The 16166-nt window shown below is 41.0% G+C and overlaps 1 protein-coding gene across 7 annotated transcripts in view; it reads left to right on the top strand.

Moving 5' to 3' along the window:
* Positions 1 to 14301, top strand: part of TLCD4 (TLC domain containing 4) — a 75155-nt gene extending 60854 nt beyond the window's left edge. For 2 of the 7 annotated variants that reach the window (XM_039485062.1, XM_039485061.1), the window contains exons 8-13: positions 6599 to 6760; positions 8595 to 8746; positions 9426 to 9574; positions 10783 to 10902; positions 12552 to 12638; positions 12878 to 14301. In XM_039485062.1, the coding sequence (XP_039340996.1) occupies positions 6599 to 6760; positions 8595 to 8746; positions 9426 to 9574; positions 10783 to 10902; positions 12552 to 12638; positions 12878 to 13076 (869 nt within the window). In that variant the 3' untranslated portion in view covers positions 13077 to 14301. Of the gene's footprint in view, positions 1 to 5025; positions 5283 to 5638; positions 5811 to 5913; positions 5934 to 6598; positions 6761 to 8594; positions 8747 to 9425; positions 9575 to 10782; positions 10903 to 12551; positions 12639 to 12877 lie in introns of those variants that run through there. The other 5 variants (XM_039485065.1, XM_039485066.1, XM_039485063.1 and 2 more) reach the window with 5 other exon arrangements.
* The last annotated feature ends 1865 nt before the right edge of the window (positions 14302 to 16166 follow it).

Here is a 16166-nt window from a genome sequence, read left to right as displayed (position 1 = left end):
TGTCCTTCAGTGGTAGAACATGGGTTTGCTACAATTAACTTAAGTCCAGCCTAGTCTCATATATGTAGCAAGGCACGCTCCAAGACTTGATGCAGATAGTAAAGGCCAAAGTAATAGCTTTCTAGTCCCATCAGTCTGTTCTCTGCTGGTATTAAGAGTGACTTAGAAACAGACAGATTTATGGTAAATAAGGATGCTTATAGAAGTGGCGAGGAGCATGAAGGTCTGATTCTCTTGTTTCAAAGCCTGTGGGGTGGAGTATTTTAGGTTAGCTCCCTTTGCTTATCCTACGGGATTAGAGCTTTTATTAATTTTTTTTAATAAAAGGGGTATCAAGTACAAGTTTTTAAAATAACACCATCAACTTAAAAATCACACTTCTGTCTCAAATTTGTAATACCCAAGATTTCTATAACTAAGGTTAGAGGGGAAATCATTTTTCAGTTTCTTTACTTTGTTTACTTGACAGCACTTTTTGTACAGACAGTTTAATTCTTTTAAAGATAGTCTGTTTTCACCTTGGTGTATTTGTAGCTCTTCCTCACAGCAAAAAAGATGAGACTTTTTCTTTTATATATATTTTTAAAAGTGATTAAAATGGCAACAATTGGTAAGGGAACTTGGGTAGGTATACCACCTGACACTCCTTCTAACTCAATTTTTCAAACTGCCCACATTTCAAATTGTGGTAGTGTTCTTTTAATGAGATAGGTTACTACTGGAACTTGATCTTTTTATAAACAAACTACTTTTAATTTTAATGGGTTTATTGGACAGTTATTCTTACCAAAAATGGATGATTGTGAAACATATTTGTAATTTGAATGTGTAAAGCATGTTTCTTGACTTTCTCCTGTTGCATCTAGCAGTATATTGACCATTTTCCTTGGTAAGTCATTGGTGGGCAGTCTTATAGTCTCATTAGTTTTGAATCCCTCTCTTCTTGCTCCATTTACTTGTATCTCTAAGTTTGGGGAGGGATAGCTCAGTGGTTTGAGCATTTGCCTACTAAACACGAAGTTGTGAGTTCAATCCTTGAGGGGACCACTTAGGGATCTAGGGCAAAAACAGTACTTGGTCCTGCCTAGTGAAGGTAGGGGGCTGGACTCAATGACCTTTCAGGGTCCCTTCCAGCTCTATGAGATAGGTATAGTTCCATATACAGGAATAAAATTGGAGTTGGGGGGAAGAGGTGGTAGTAGTCTTTCAAGCTCTATCTTCAAACTAAGCACCTACGTGAGACACCAAATTACAGCGCTACTCACAGTTGCTTGTTGCTTGTAATCATGCTTCCGTTGTGAACTCCACTGTGCTCATTGAGCTTGGGTCACCCCTTGGTGAAGCTTGAATATGCCTACAGGATGTAGTGGCTCCCTCAGCTTACCTCCTTCATGGATGTATGTGTGTCACAATTTGCTTGTGACACCAAACTGAGATATCTCATGCAGTAAATTGTGCAGATCTGTAATCCTCCCGCTCCTTTCTTACATGAGCAAGAAAATAGTTAATAATGTTGACATTTAAATGATCTCAGGAATCTGAGGAAATGTCTATATTAGGAGTGCTTTCCTGGAGTAGGAATACTATACTATACCAGCAAAGCGCTCTTACAGTAGGCGCAGCTATACAGGCAAAGCTGCAGTTTGTACTGGAATAGTAAAACTGCTCCCTACAAACAAAACCAACTGTACTGCTAAAAGCAAATTTCTTTTGGTATAACTGCACCTGCACTAGGGGCTTCTGCTGTCATGGCTATATGTCAATCAGGGATCACACCTCTTCACTCGCCTTGACCAATATAACTATGCCAACAGAAGTTACTCCTGGGGGAATTCTGTGCCAAAAAATTAAAATGTCTGTGCACAATATTTTAAAATTCTGCATATTTTATTTGTCAAAATAACACAATATAATCATGCCAGTTTCAATTATTTTGGTAATTTATTTCAAAATACCTGTCAACAACTATATCTGTAACAATACAGACAACAAAAAAGATTCAGGAAATGTTTTTTGACAAATAGATTCCTTACTAGGTATATTAATACAGAACGTTGAGTAATAATTCATTTAAACTACAATACAGAAACATATTTCCCACACCCTTCAGAAGCAGTGTAAATGCTGGGGAGCCAGGGGTATGGAGGAGCTGAGGGAAAGGGAAGTAATTTATGGGAAGGAGCCTGGGAGTGAAAGTGAGGGTTGTTGGGAGAAATATGAACAGGTTTTTTTTTGGGGGGGGAGGATTGTTAGGCTGTTGGGGAGCTCCCCTGCCCATGCAGACCCTGGCTGACTCCTACCCTCTCCCATTCAGTCAGGCACATCTGGCCCTGTCCCCATGTGTCCCTTCCTCCCTGCCCCCCAATCCCCATGTGTCCCTGCAACCCTCCACTCAGCTACCCCCCCATCCCCATGTGGCTCTGCCTCCACACCCCCACTCCCATTCAGTCCCCACTCCAGTCTGTTTCTTCCACTAGCCCTTCTGAACCCCAGTCTATGTGACCTTCCAGCAGCCCCTTGTGCTCTGTGCTGTCTCCTGCCCCCAATATCCTGTGCCTCCTTACCTGGCCCCACGGACAGTGCATGGTGAGGAATGCAGCCTCTGCTCTCTCCCTATCCACTGCTGACTGCTACGGCCTGTGAGTGGTAAGCCAGCTACCTCTGTTCTGGTGCCACAGCAGCCTCTCATGAGCAAAAGGCATAACTGCAGAGCCTCTCTGGCAGAATGTATTTTCTGCAGAGAAAAAAAAATTGCAGGGCACATGAGTTGTGTGTGTGCACAGTGGTGCAGAATTCCCCAGGAGTAAGAAGCCTGTAGATGTAGCCTGAGTGAACATCTCATTGAGATGAATGTGGTGTGCATGTCTTTCTGAGTTATTGTTCCAGGCTCTCTGTAGGCTCTAGTAGACATCACTGTACTAGTTACAGAGTTCAGATTTTTTAATTTTTCTTTGCAGTCATAACAGTGAAAGCCTTAATCCAGTGGTCCCCAACGTGGTGCCGGTGGGCGCCATGGTGCCCGCCGGGGCATTTATGTGCGCCCGCCTAGTGCCCAGCAGGAGAGAGAAGCCACGGCCCCGCGTCTGCCGGGGACAGAGAACTCAGGCTGCGAGCGCGGTGTTCTCTGTTCCTGGCAGGCGCGGGGCCCGCCTAGTGCCCAGCAGGGGAGACAAACCACGGCCCCGCGCCTGACGGGGACAGAGAACTCCAGGGCTGCAGGCTGTGGGCGCTGGTGTTCTCGGTCCCTGGCAGGTGCGGGGCCGCGGCTTAAGCCAGAGAAAAGCCATGGCCCCGCGCCTGCCAGGGACCAAGAACTCCAGGGCTGCGGGCGCCAGTGTTCTCTGTCCTTGCGGCTTCTCTCCAGCTTCTCTCTGGATTCATATATTATGTTATATTAAATATGTTGTTTTTCGTATTATTTAACGTACAAACACCAAATAAGCCTTGAAAAACTGTTGGCACCCGCCACACTCTTCTGAAAACATGAATGTACTACTGGCCACAAAAAGGTTAATCTATTTTTTTAAACTGAATAGTGAGATTCTGGAGAAATAAGGTAATAGCCTGAGTACTGACTGAATCTGAGCCCTGACATACATAATCACATTAGCCGACGTTTTGGCAAATTTCAAAGCAATTGGTGAGACATCAACCCCATATGAATCATAAGGAAGTCACCCACTACACTAGGTCAGAGAGCCTATCCCAAAATTGAGAGATTTGGTATCAAGGAAGAGGCTTTCCTGGGTGCCTCTGAGACAACAGCCATGCTTCCTCTTTATAGGACTACTAGATGAGGAATACTTGTGTTTCTGGTTTGGCATACACAATGAAGTAGGTCATGACTGATCCATATTTTTCCTCAAAACAAATGTATTCAAGTGGGTGGCCTTAACCAAGGATGAAAGTTGCCTCCTAAATGAGAGGACTCCGGTCATTCCTGTTGACTGCTGGTAAGGCTAGAACCAGAATATTCTATAGCTATTTTTGGTGTATTCTGTTACTAGTCGCACTTAACTATATAGGGTAAAATGCATCATCTAGTTGCATTCTCTTTACTGCTTTAAACTAAAACTTTTTCACCAGCAGGAAAGTGATTGGGATAGTTTTCTTCTTCCATAGAAATATTTTGGCATTCAAAATGCTAAGTGCTCAATGCACCACTCCCACATTGTCCTTCTCTCATTTCTTTTTAAACTCCCCCTCAAAAAATATCCCCCCAAACTGGCAGGTGTGTTGATTTCAGCACAAGATTTTGTGGCTTGTGTACTTGGATTTTTTCTGTAACTTTTATAACTACTACTACATTGTTAAATAGGGATCTCTCTTTGGTATAAACATAAGATAAATACTATCTCTCACTTCTCAACCTGAAACTTCTTCTGAAATGTAGTAGAATAGCAGTGTACCCACAACCAATAGCAATGTAATGTGTTTTGATTTCCTAGTGATAATTTAACTATGTTCAGTTACACTTTACATGTTACTCTATCATAGTAGTGACCTAATTATTAAATTAAGAAATAGTACCTAGAGAATTCATCATAATTTTTCATGCTACATGCATAAATGCAAGGGGAAGAATTGGTTCCTTATGTAAAACTCTGCGTCAACCTCTCCTGCTTCTCAGCATTAAATAAGCTGCCCACTTCCACTTGTCTGCGAGAACGGAATAGAGCTGAGGAAGCAGTTACACAAATGAGCGGTTTCTTCGGCTATTTTAGGTTCTAGGGGCTGGGCTACTGGTCAGGGGGCTTTGTAAATCCACGAATAGTATTGTCATTTTCCAGACTGAAAACAAAAGCAAAGGCTAGTAGGGCAGGAAATCCAGCTGTGCAGTAAACACCAATTTAAAAAAGTGCAGAGGGGAATGAAGAGATCACTCAAGTCAGGCCTCGGGGATCCGCAGCTGAAGGAAGTAACTGGGCGGCCCCGGCTGTTAGCGGGCGGGCCGCAGCCTGACACCACTTGGGAACAAAGGGAGGTGTTTACATGACACTCCTTTTCAAGGGGCCAATGCTCAAACCGACCACCTCCTCACCGGCTGCTGGGTCTCCTAGAGCCGCCCCGGCCCCGGCCCCGGCCCCGCTCCGGCTCAGCGGCTCACCCGAGGAGAGGGGACAGAGCACCGCGCAGGGGCACCTACTGCTCCATAGGCCCGCCCCCCTTTTCGTGTTGGCGCATGCGCAGATTGAGCGGCGCGTGACGGCTCGCGCGAGAAGCCGGGGCGCGTGTTGGGCTCTGCTTGCCCCGGTGAGTGGCCGGGTACGTTGGATGCTGAGGTACCGGGGCTGGACTGGCGCGCGGGCCGCTCTCCGGGGAGAGGCGCGGGCCGGGCCGGGCCGGGCGGTGCCGGGGCCAGGCAGGAGGTGGCCCTGACCTTGTCAGGGTCCCGCGGGGAGGAGCGGAGGCCGGGCACCCCCGTGTTCCTGCCGCCCTCCCGAGCGGACTCGGGGCTCTGGACACTCCTACTGCGCGGGCCCCCTCGCCGCTCCGCCGGGCCGGCAGGGCACCGCCCGCAGGAGACCCGCTCTGTGACCTCTGCCCCCCAGGCTCCCTGAGCCGCGCTTGTGTTGGGGTTCGGGGCTGTCTGCGCTGCGCCGCGCCCCCGGGCAGCCGGGGCTCTCGCCTCCCGCACGGCACTGCGAGGGGCGCCCCTCTGCGGAGCGGCTTAGGGCCCCACTCAGACCTGCGCTCCCGCCTGGTCAAGCTAGGCCTTGGGGCACGGCTGGGTGTGTACGGCCCCATCACCGTAGTATCCAGGCACCTGCTGGAGACCCGCACACTTGTTCTCCTACCAGCCCAAAGAGGTAGAGAAGTATCTTCCCCATTTTACAGCTGGGGACCCGAAGTGCAGAAAAATCAAGTGATTTGTCCAAGGTCATCCAAAGTCTGGCAGAATTAGGAGTAGAATGCAGATCTCCCAAATCCATGTACAGTGCTTTAATCTCAAATCTGTTCTTCTTTTCAAATTAGGCTATAGTCTTGTGAAGGTAGAATTTAACCTTACACAAAGAATTAAACAAGCAGTTTTGTTGCTATGGGAAATAGCATAAAATTCAGTTCACACTCTGTTACAAGTATTAATTAGTTCATTCAGGTCTAAAAAGGAACAGCAAAAGGAATTATTTTTGTCACCAGATTTGGTACATGTGGCAGTATACACAGAGGAAACAGATGGCTTGCCTAAGGAGGTGCTATTTTTAAAGATACTTTTCAGAGTAGACCCACACTTACTGGAGGTCACATGGTAATTTGGGGCAGAGCTGGACTATAACCCAAGCTGCTTGACTGTCATAAAAATAAAATAGTTCTGATATTTTTTTTTTTGTTGAAGACTGAGGGACTTGGAATAACATTTTACTTTTCTCTGATATAGCTCTGTAGATATATTCTTGGACATTTGCTAAAAAGCCAGATATTTTGCTGGTGTTCATGAATTCATCATTAATTGTAAATGCCGAATGTTTAACTATTTATATATGCTGACCATCCTATACCTGTTTTTTTACTTTAATTTATTTTTAGTGACTTGTTGTGGAAAATGTATTCATGGTTATGTTTTAGTAAGAATTGCCTATGATTTTGTCTTTTTTAGATGTAAAATTTTTTCTCTTCAAATCTGATCTAAACTTAGAAGTTGTGATGGGTTTGTCTGCTTCATCTCCATCGGTTGCCGTTCAGTCAGCAAATGTATCTGTACACCCTCAGACAGCATCTCCACCTTCAGAATGTCCCATGCATCAGGAAAAAATGGAAGGTAACTACCTACCAAAATGAAGTGAAACAAAATCTAAACCTCAGAAAAGTGCTTTGAAAGATATTTGGCAAGGAAGGAAAGCTGTTTATCAGCAATGGAGTATTAGTAAGACAAGTGTCTTCCTTCACAAAAATGCAACTTGCAAGTAGTTGTACTTTTAAAGGTAAAGGGGTGTGAGTTTCTTACCAAGCTGTTTTACCAGCTAGTGATAGTTCGGGATTCAGTCTCCTGTAACAGTGACTGATGTGTCAGACATCTAAAGTTGTATTTCTTATATTGCTATAGTTGTTCGTGTCCTCAACTACAGAACTCTGAACTGAGGTCTTGGAAGATAAGAGCTGATTCCCAAATGCATTCTTAAAATGTGTAGGCATATACTCTTTAAGTCTAGCTAGTCTCAGTGACCTGAGATCTTTTAAACTGTAAATGCCAAAAGGTTCTTTAATTTTAAAGTTTGGGGTTCCACAGTTAGTCATTATAACATGCAGAACATTATAGGACATGCAGAAGACTAGGTTCAAACAGCAATATTTGCATAGCTGTGTTGCATACCCTGTAGTCTTATGTATATACTGTTGCACACATTGTTAGACTATCATTTAATCAGAAAAACAGAAGCAGAAAATACAGTATGTTGCAAAGCAGCAGAGTTGATTTTCTTTTTTCCCCCCAAACCTTAGCATTTGCATTTCTTGACTGTTGGTAACTAACGATGAATCTTAAGTTGCACAGTTTTTAGAATTGTTAAAGGTAATTAAAAATCTTTAATATGGTCTTGGCATTTAAGATGCCTCAAATGCTGTGGGATGTAGAAATATATGTTCTTGAAGTGTGTGCCTTCTCTGAAATGACTGTAAATATAACATTGTGAAATTCTGTCTGCTTTCCTATAACTTCCAGGGCAAATTTGACACCCTTAGAAAATTTGGATGGCTACGAAGTTGGGGGGAAAATAAGCATAGAAACATCAGTCCCAAATAAAGTGGTTTTGAGAGATTTGAATATGTGGAAAAGAAATAGAAACTCTTCTGGAACTTGAATTGTATTGGTCACTACTAGGCACTTGCAATAATTGTGGGAGTACAGTTTTTAAGGAAAGTTCATCACAGTAATTTACAGATTCTCCATGAAGTTAATGACCTGCTCTGTTACATCAAGTGATCACAAATTAGTGTTTTAATTCTTCTCTATTAAGTCTGTTTTTTTCATCATTCCCTCCTAGGCCCAGATCCTGCAATCTCATCTGCACAGGCAGACCTGTAGAGAGTCTGAACTAAGTCAGTGGGGCTCCACATAGGGTCTGGGATTTCAGGAACAGGGTTTTTGTTGTATATGGATGTAAAAAAATAAGGTTAATTATTTTCAAGATGCTTGGTGTCATATTTAACAAGAGACTTTGGTGTGTTACTTATCAGATGAAATCTGTAGATATCGTTCTCTTAGGAATCGTCAGATTACTTATGCAAAAGCTGCAAAATTTGTTATTGGCAATTTAAATTCAAGAGGCATGTTAAAACTACAAGCATAGGAATGGAAAAAATACCAATTCTTTGAATGACAAGAGTTCTTGTGTCTAATTGAAACTGTCAATATTATGTTGCTGTCTCTTAAAAAATAAGAAATAATATCCTCTTGTTAAGAGGAGGTTGGAACCATTGCTCAGCTGAAAAGAGCAAAATGCGGGGGAGGGTTTGGTTTGTATTTACATTGTGGTTTGCTGAGCTCTAAGAGAATTGACTTGCACACCATGTTCTTCCATTTCTAAGTCCCATTACATTTGATTATGAATTGTATTTTTGTACTAATGCATGGTTTAATATTATCTTTATTTCAGGTTGTCCAATGCACATGAAATCTCCTGACCAAGGTGCTGAGAACCAAAATAATAATGTTCCTGCACATCAAGAACGAGCATATGAATATCTGGAGTGTCCTATGAAATCTAGTACATCTCAAATGAAAGATGGCATAGATCCTAGAAATATGGTAATTTTTATGTAGTCTGTGTGTCTTAAGACCCGTTCCCTTCTAAAATGACTATGTAAACGAGATCTCAGTAGTAGCACTGGAACAGAGAAAAGAACTATAGATGTTAAAGCTGTTCTGTCTTTAATACTGAGTTTCCCGGTCATATATTTGTGTTGCAAATACACTTGAAGAGAAACTGCTGAATTAGTAAGGCCTAAAATTTGATCTACTTCTAAAATCATTCCACTTGGGTAAGGAATGCCCTCACAATTATAAATGTCTACTTAACAACAAAGACAAGATGGCCCATAGAGCCACTGCTATATGTGTGTTAGGGGTTCATTTAATATTTCCAAGGCTGACAGGGATGTGAGCACTGTGGTGTGTTGAATGATGAGCTCTAACTGATGGAATTGCTCAGGTGGGTCTTTTGCAGGGCCTCAGCAAGATTGTCTCTGTTTTAAAGTAAAACTGTGATGTAGAGCTTTGGGTTTAAAAAGGACATATGTCAGTCTTAGGCATGGATGAGGAGTACCAACTTTAGAATTATTTCTTCAGAGGGCCATGCTTTTGATGTCTGTAGTAATTGTGTAGTTATACTGTCATTGTTTTGTAAAATAATAAAAAAACAAACAAACAAACTGATATATCACAACACTTTTGGCTCTGAGATTTTAAAGTAATCATTTGTGTTTAGATGCCACCACCTAATCAAATGCCATCCCCAAATCAACCATTTCCACTATCAACTATCAGAGAAGAGTCTTCTATTCCTAGAGCGCATTCAGAACAAAAATGGGTTTATCCGTCAGAGCAAATGTTTTGGAATGCTATGCTAAGGAAAGGGTAAGTACTGGGTAAAATCAGTTTAGAATGTGTGCTAGCCTGAAGACTGCAAAATAACTCATTATGTGTTGATATTGTAGGCATTTAATTAAGGGGTTGATGGGCTCCAGGTAGTAATCAGTCAGCTTGTTCAGAGAAGTCCGTATCCTTTTAAAATGTTTTCCAAGGAGTAAAATCGGTCTTAAAAACTTGGTCACTATGGATTTTTTTTTTAAAGTCTTTTTTAACTAAAGTTCCACCATTGTGAACATTAGATCAGGTCCATTGGTGTTAGCAACATGGAACCCCTCATGTAGACAAGGCTTCTGTCTGTTCATATCATAAAACCAGTTAGACATTCACTAAACAGGTTAAGATAAAATGATGTTAAAAATGTTGGTGGCTGCAGGAGCTTTGCTTATAACTATAGGTTGCCTAGTGTTGACTAGAATAGAAATTAAAATGGTTTTAGCAATAGTGCAATTTCTGTGTGTGTGGCTTAAAAAAAGTGTAGACGGGCTGAATGAAGGCTCTTAGCCTAAAAAATGCTTTGGATCAGTAATGGGAGAGTGAGACAAAACTCACTTTTTTTTTTCTTCATACAACTAATACATGTTTAAAGTGTGTTCTTGTTGAAACTCATTTAAACTTATCTTTTTGAAGGTCCAATTGATGATAAAATACAGTAGTTATTTATAGCACTATATTCAAAGTAGTAAAACTTTAGTTCATTTATTATAAACCATCTTAACACTAAGGCCCTGACCCTGCAAACCCGTATGCAGATGTTTAACTTTACACACATGCTTAAATGTAAGATCATGTATGTGTGTATGATGGATTAGGGAATAAGAGTTATTTGTACATGACTCTTGCATAATGTTTTTTCTTTATCTAATAATTTATCTATTGAAAATGAATTTGGGTTGCATCCTACACTAAATTTTCTAAGCATTGTGAAATGTAAACTAACTCTAGATAGCTTTGTCAACACATTCCAATACCATGACTTAGCTCATGCTGTTTATTTGTACAAACTATAACTTGTACATAAAGTTAAGTAGTTAAGAGGACTAAGCAGGGGACTGGAAGCTAGCAATGCATGACTTCTGACTCTGACAGAGTTGCTCTGTATCCTTGGGGCAGATCTTTTACCTCTCAGGGGAGATGGGGAATTTAAGCTCCAATATTTGTAAAAAAACAATTCCAAAATATTGTTCATTTCTTAGATGGAGGTGGAAAGATGATGACATAAACCCCAAAGATATGAATAATATTATCAAGATTCACAATCAGAACAATGAGCAGGCTTGGAAAGAGATTTTAAAGTGGGAAGCTCTTCATGCTGCGTAAGTACATTTGAGATAAAAACAAATTGTTTTCGTTCTTGCTACTGTAAGTCTTTTAAAAAGTCGGAATGGTTTCAATTTATCCAGAAAATGACCTGGTATTTATAATTCTAAGACTGAGACTTGTGTGTTTTTTGGATGTAGTACCAAAATCCCTTAGTTAGGAACAAAGGTTTAACAAGATCCAGTGACTGAAAGTTTGTCAGCAACGTTTTTAGACTGGAAATAAGATGAAAATTTTTAATGGGTTAACTAACAATTGGAACATATTATCAAGGATGGGGTAAATTCTCTATCACCTGGACTCCTCAAATCAAGATGATTTATCTTTCTAAAAGATAAACTGTAGTTCAGCCACAGGATGGGGAGCCACATGCAGGAATCACTGGTGAAATTCTATGACCTGTGATATGCAGGAGATGAGACTAGATGATCATAAATGCCTTTCTGGCCTTAAAATCTATTGTATTAAACTATCATACATCTGAGATGCACTTTGTGCAGGATATTGGTGGCTGAGACTATCTGAAAGCTGGTTACGGATCCCATCATGTGCGTCCATATGCTCCAGTCTCTCAGAGTAAGTTAGAATAACCTCGGGGCTGCTTTAACTAGTGCTGGCAATATATGGTCATAAGACTGGGCATACGGGGTCAGACCAATGGTCCGTCTAGCCCAGTATCCTGTCTTTTGACGGTGGCCAATGCTATTGCTTCAGAGGGAATGAACAGAACAGCAAAACTATCATGTGATCCAGTCCCAATATGTGGCAGTCAGAGGCTTAGGGACACCCAGAGCATGGGGTTGCATCCCTGACCATCTTGTCTAGTAGCCATTGATGAATCTTTCGTCCATGAAGTTATCTAATTTATTTTTTGAACCCAGTTATGCTTTTGTCCTTCAGAACATCCTCTGGCAAGAAGATCAACAAGTTAACTGTGTGTTGTGTGAAGAAATACTTCCTTATGCTTGTTTTTATATCTGCTGTCTGTTAATTTAATTGGGCAACCCCTGTTTTTTTTTTTGTGCTCTATGAAGAGTAAATAACACTTCCTTATTCGCTTTCTTCACACCATTCATGATTTTATAGACCTCTATCATATTCTCTTTCCCCCGCCTCCCTCTTCCCCACCAGGAAACCATATGTCATCTGAGAATCAGCAGAGCTCCACCTCACCATCTCCCTCTGACACACCCTCTACACTGGGGTGAGCCACTGCTTGGTGCAAGATCCAACTCTGCCATTTTTACATCAACTGAGAGCTCCCCGCTGTGGGTAATGCTTGGCCCACAATCTCCTTCTACACTTGAGTGGTCTATTCAGAAAAGAAAATCTAGCCCAGTGTGATCCCATTGGCCAGAAATGATCTCTAGTGTTTTCTTCCGTAACGGGTACTCTTATTGCTGCCCTCCCCGCTGGAGATACCGATTTAGATGTGAAAGTAACAGTGTGACCTAACATATTTACTGAGAGCTTACTGCTGACTTGTAAATCTATTTTAAAAGAACTGTTTTATTATTTGAATAACTGATTTTTACCACACCTTTTTCTAATAAACAATTTATGTATCAGTAAAACAAGTTCTTAAACTGTACATTATCTGTCTTAAAACTGAAAGTGTCTTTTTAATTGCCTAAAATATATTTAGGGAATGCCCATGTGGACCATCGTTGATCCGTTTTGGAGGTAAAGCTAAGGAGTATTCACCCAGAGCCAGAATACGCTCATGGATGGGGTACGTTTGCAGGACCAGAATTTTTTGGGTTTTTTCCTTGTATGTTGGAATGTGATGTAGAAGTAGATTTTTTTTTTAATGTTTTAGAACTACAGTTTCAACCTATATTTACCAGAAAAGCAGGATTTTTGAACACATTGTCATAAAATAATCTATATAATACATATGACTTGTGCCCATTTTATGAAATGTCATCTTGATTTAATAGCTGGTGTTAATTTACTGAATTCTCTTTCCAGATATGAACTTCCTTTTGACAGACATGATTGGATTATTGATCGTTGTGGGAAGGAAGTCAGATATGTTATTGATTATTATGATGGTGGTGAAGTAGATAGGAATTATCAGTTCACCATCTTGGATGTCCGTCCTGCATTTGATTCTCTCTCTGCTGTGTGGGACAGAATGAAAGTAGCTTGGTGGCGTTGGACTTCATAACTACACTGAAACTGTATTTTCTCAAATTGAAGATGAGCTGCCATTTGAACTTTTAAATAAAGATCATAGTAACTGCTTATCTTCATTAACGAACATTGTCCTTATCTCTGGGGGAAAACACTATGCAGTTTGTATGAACAGATTCTTTATACCATCTATAATTTAAAAGTAAAGTACATGCTTTTCTCTTTCTAGGTTTATTTCAGTGTTCAAGTTCCCTCATAGCTGGAAAATCTTGTGTGTACTTTAGTCAATTAAATCTAAACTACATAAGATTAGTGATTCTCACAAAGTGCCAGGCACAATGGAGCCTGACCCTGATTGAGCCTTTAGGCACTACTACAATATACTGTAGATAACAAAAAAAGTGGGAGTTTTGTAAATGGTTTTTACTTGGTCATTAAAAGTGGTACATGGATACCATGATCGTGGGTGTGGTGTAAAAGTCTAGGTAGATAATTTATTGTTGCAAACTAATTTATATATAGTCCATATCTAAATCTGAGATTATTTCAGTTGGACTAACCTGTTTAAATAAAAAATATGGCATGTGAATATTTTTAAAGGTATGTTAAACTGAAACTAATGTAGGAAGAGTTGTGCCATTATTTCCAACAGACTTTTTCTAAAAGAAAAGCAATTAATAATTTGAAACAGTGTGATGGTTACTTTTTTCTTTTAAAATGCCGCTTCTGTATTGTATTCCAAAAAGCAGGAAATAAAATGGACATTTCAGAGTAGTTCAGTTTCATTTTTGAAGTTATGAAAAATCCATAGTGTTTGAGTTAATTGAATATATATTTAAAAGCCCATTGTCTTCAGTGGGTGTTACATGGACACAGTGAAAAGCAGAATTAAGTTGTGTATGAAACTTTAATTTTTGTGGTGAGTAACTGCCTCTCAAAGAAAAGATGATGATGATGATAATTGGACAGTGTTCAGTTTTCACACATTTTGTGGAGTATATTGTTAAATTAAAATTTCTAGGCAGTGTTTTGCAGACTTGGTAGACAGTAAATTACTGTATGCTGAAATGTGTTGTCATGTAAAAGGTATATATGTAGAGTATCAAATGTTAAGCTATTGATTTGACTTGCTGTTCTTGCTATCATAACGTAGATATTTAAAATTACTTATTGCATATGGTGTAGCAATTTGAACAATCTTACATGTGTATAATAAGGGACATTACTTTGTAATAGTTTTCTAACTTGATATTCCCTGTAAATCAGGGGTCCCCAACCTTTTTAGGATCAGGGGACCGTTCGCCCCTGCCCCCAGGCGGGCATTTGCCCTCCGCCTCCATGCATGCCTGCGAGGTCCAGCAGCTGAGCCGCGCCGACCAGCGAACCGCCCGCAGTCATGCCCGAGGAGGTCCCCCCCGGGAGCTTCGCTTCGGCGCGCGCGCGGGTCCACAGGAGCAGCCCGCGGCCAGCGGACCTCCCACCCATGGAGAGGAGGCGAGGGAGGCCTCTCGGGTCGGGGCTCGGTAGCTCCGCAGGCACGCCTGGGAAGCTCTCCACTGGTGGGGCCGGGCCGGTTTCCCGAGAAGAGGGGACCGGCCCGCGGGGGACCGGGGGGGGGACCGGGGGCTGTAAATCATACTTCAGGGTTCTGTGGCACCAGGAGCTCAGTGTGAAGCTTAAATTAATCCTCCCTTCCCTCCTATGTCCATTCTTGAGACTGATCTATCCGTGCATGTTACTTTGGATTGGTAGGAGTAAATGAATACTGTATTCTACTCCCTCTAGTGGGAAATTTCTCCAGTATGTACATAATCCTAACTTTTGGATGAAGGGCTGTGTGTAATTGGATTTATATAGGGAACTACCTTCAGAGAGCTGCTTTGCAATAAACTGACTACTTCCTCATGAAGTGAAAATCTCATATAGCTCCTACTTTGAAGGTTGTAGTGGAGATCACCTTTGTTGTCCAGAGAAAAAATTTCCAGAAAGTATTGCATAGCCTAAAGTCTAACATTACATGCTTTTTCCTCTCTGTCCTTGTTCAAAATAATCCTGTTCTATAGCCATCTGAATTGAAGCCAGTTTTGAACAATAAATAATCCTCCTGAGATTGATTTACTATTGTGCAAGAAGAGGCAGAGCTACTAGGAAGATAAGTGGACAGCTGATGAAATCCTACATTTGCTAGTGGAAAAGTTACAAACATAAGAAGGAGTTGAGATTATCATGTGGATACTCCCTGTATGATGTATCCTCACACCTTACAAATAAGTTTTGATAACTTGTGATACATACAGTCCTGATGCTGTATGTCTCATGCAAAACAGAAAAGGTAGCAATATTTAAATCGGTATTCAAAAACTTCAAAAAACCCTCACCTACCTCATTGATTGCAGAAACATTATGGCGTCATGATCATTGAAGTATTCATTCAATGAAGAACCAGAAGATGTCATACACACCACTACGTGAGTTGTCTTCTAGTATGCTCCACTGACTGTATATGGATTCAAGTTTATTCTTTGTAATGCCTGAATATTATTACTTAAATGTGATATCTTGTCACATTTGATTCTCTATTTTAATAAAGTGAACTTTTTTTACTTTGCTGTTGTAATTTTTTCTAGTTTTAGACCCAAGCTGTTAGTGCTGGTGATGCCTTTTCCCAAGTTTGGTGATAATGAAAAGATCCTGTTTACACCTTGTACTAGACTAGCCTTTCTACATCTGCTACGTAACTACACAGAACTGTCAGAGCCTTCGTTGGAGAATATGCTCTGCATATATTCAGATGAGGAGGGCATCTGAGAAGAGCTAAGAAGTCTGCGCAGTATTAGCTTGTAGTAGTAGCAGATATTGAAGCAAGAGCATATGCATAACAGTTGAAGATTTGTTGAAGATTCACCATGTGTAAGGGGAGTGCAGAGGTCTGAAGTGATACACGATCAACAACAACCAAATTTCCGGCTCTACTGGAAAGAGGCAGATTCTATAAACTGAGAAGTTATGTTCTGATGTAAAGCCCATAAATCAATAGAAAGATCCACTGATTTCAGTTACTTTTAGGCTAAGTCTACACTATTTAGTAAACCTGGGTTTAGATTTAGGTTTAAGTCCAAGCCAT

This window comes from Mauremys reevesii, linkage group 8 (assembly GCF_016161935.1).
Source record: "Mauremys reevesii isolate NIE-2019 linkage group 8, ASM1616193v1, whole genome shotgun sequence".
NCBI classification, from domain to species: domain Eukaryota; kingdom Metazoa; phylum Chordata; order Testudines; family Geoemydidae; genus Mauremys; species Mauremys reevesii.
Note: the sequence above shows the minus strand (reverse complement) of the source record. Positions and strands in the feature narration are given on the sequence as shown.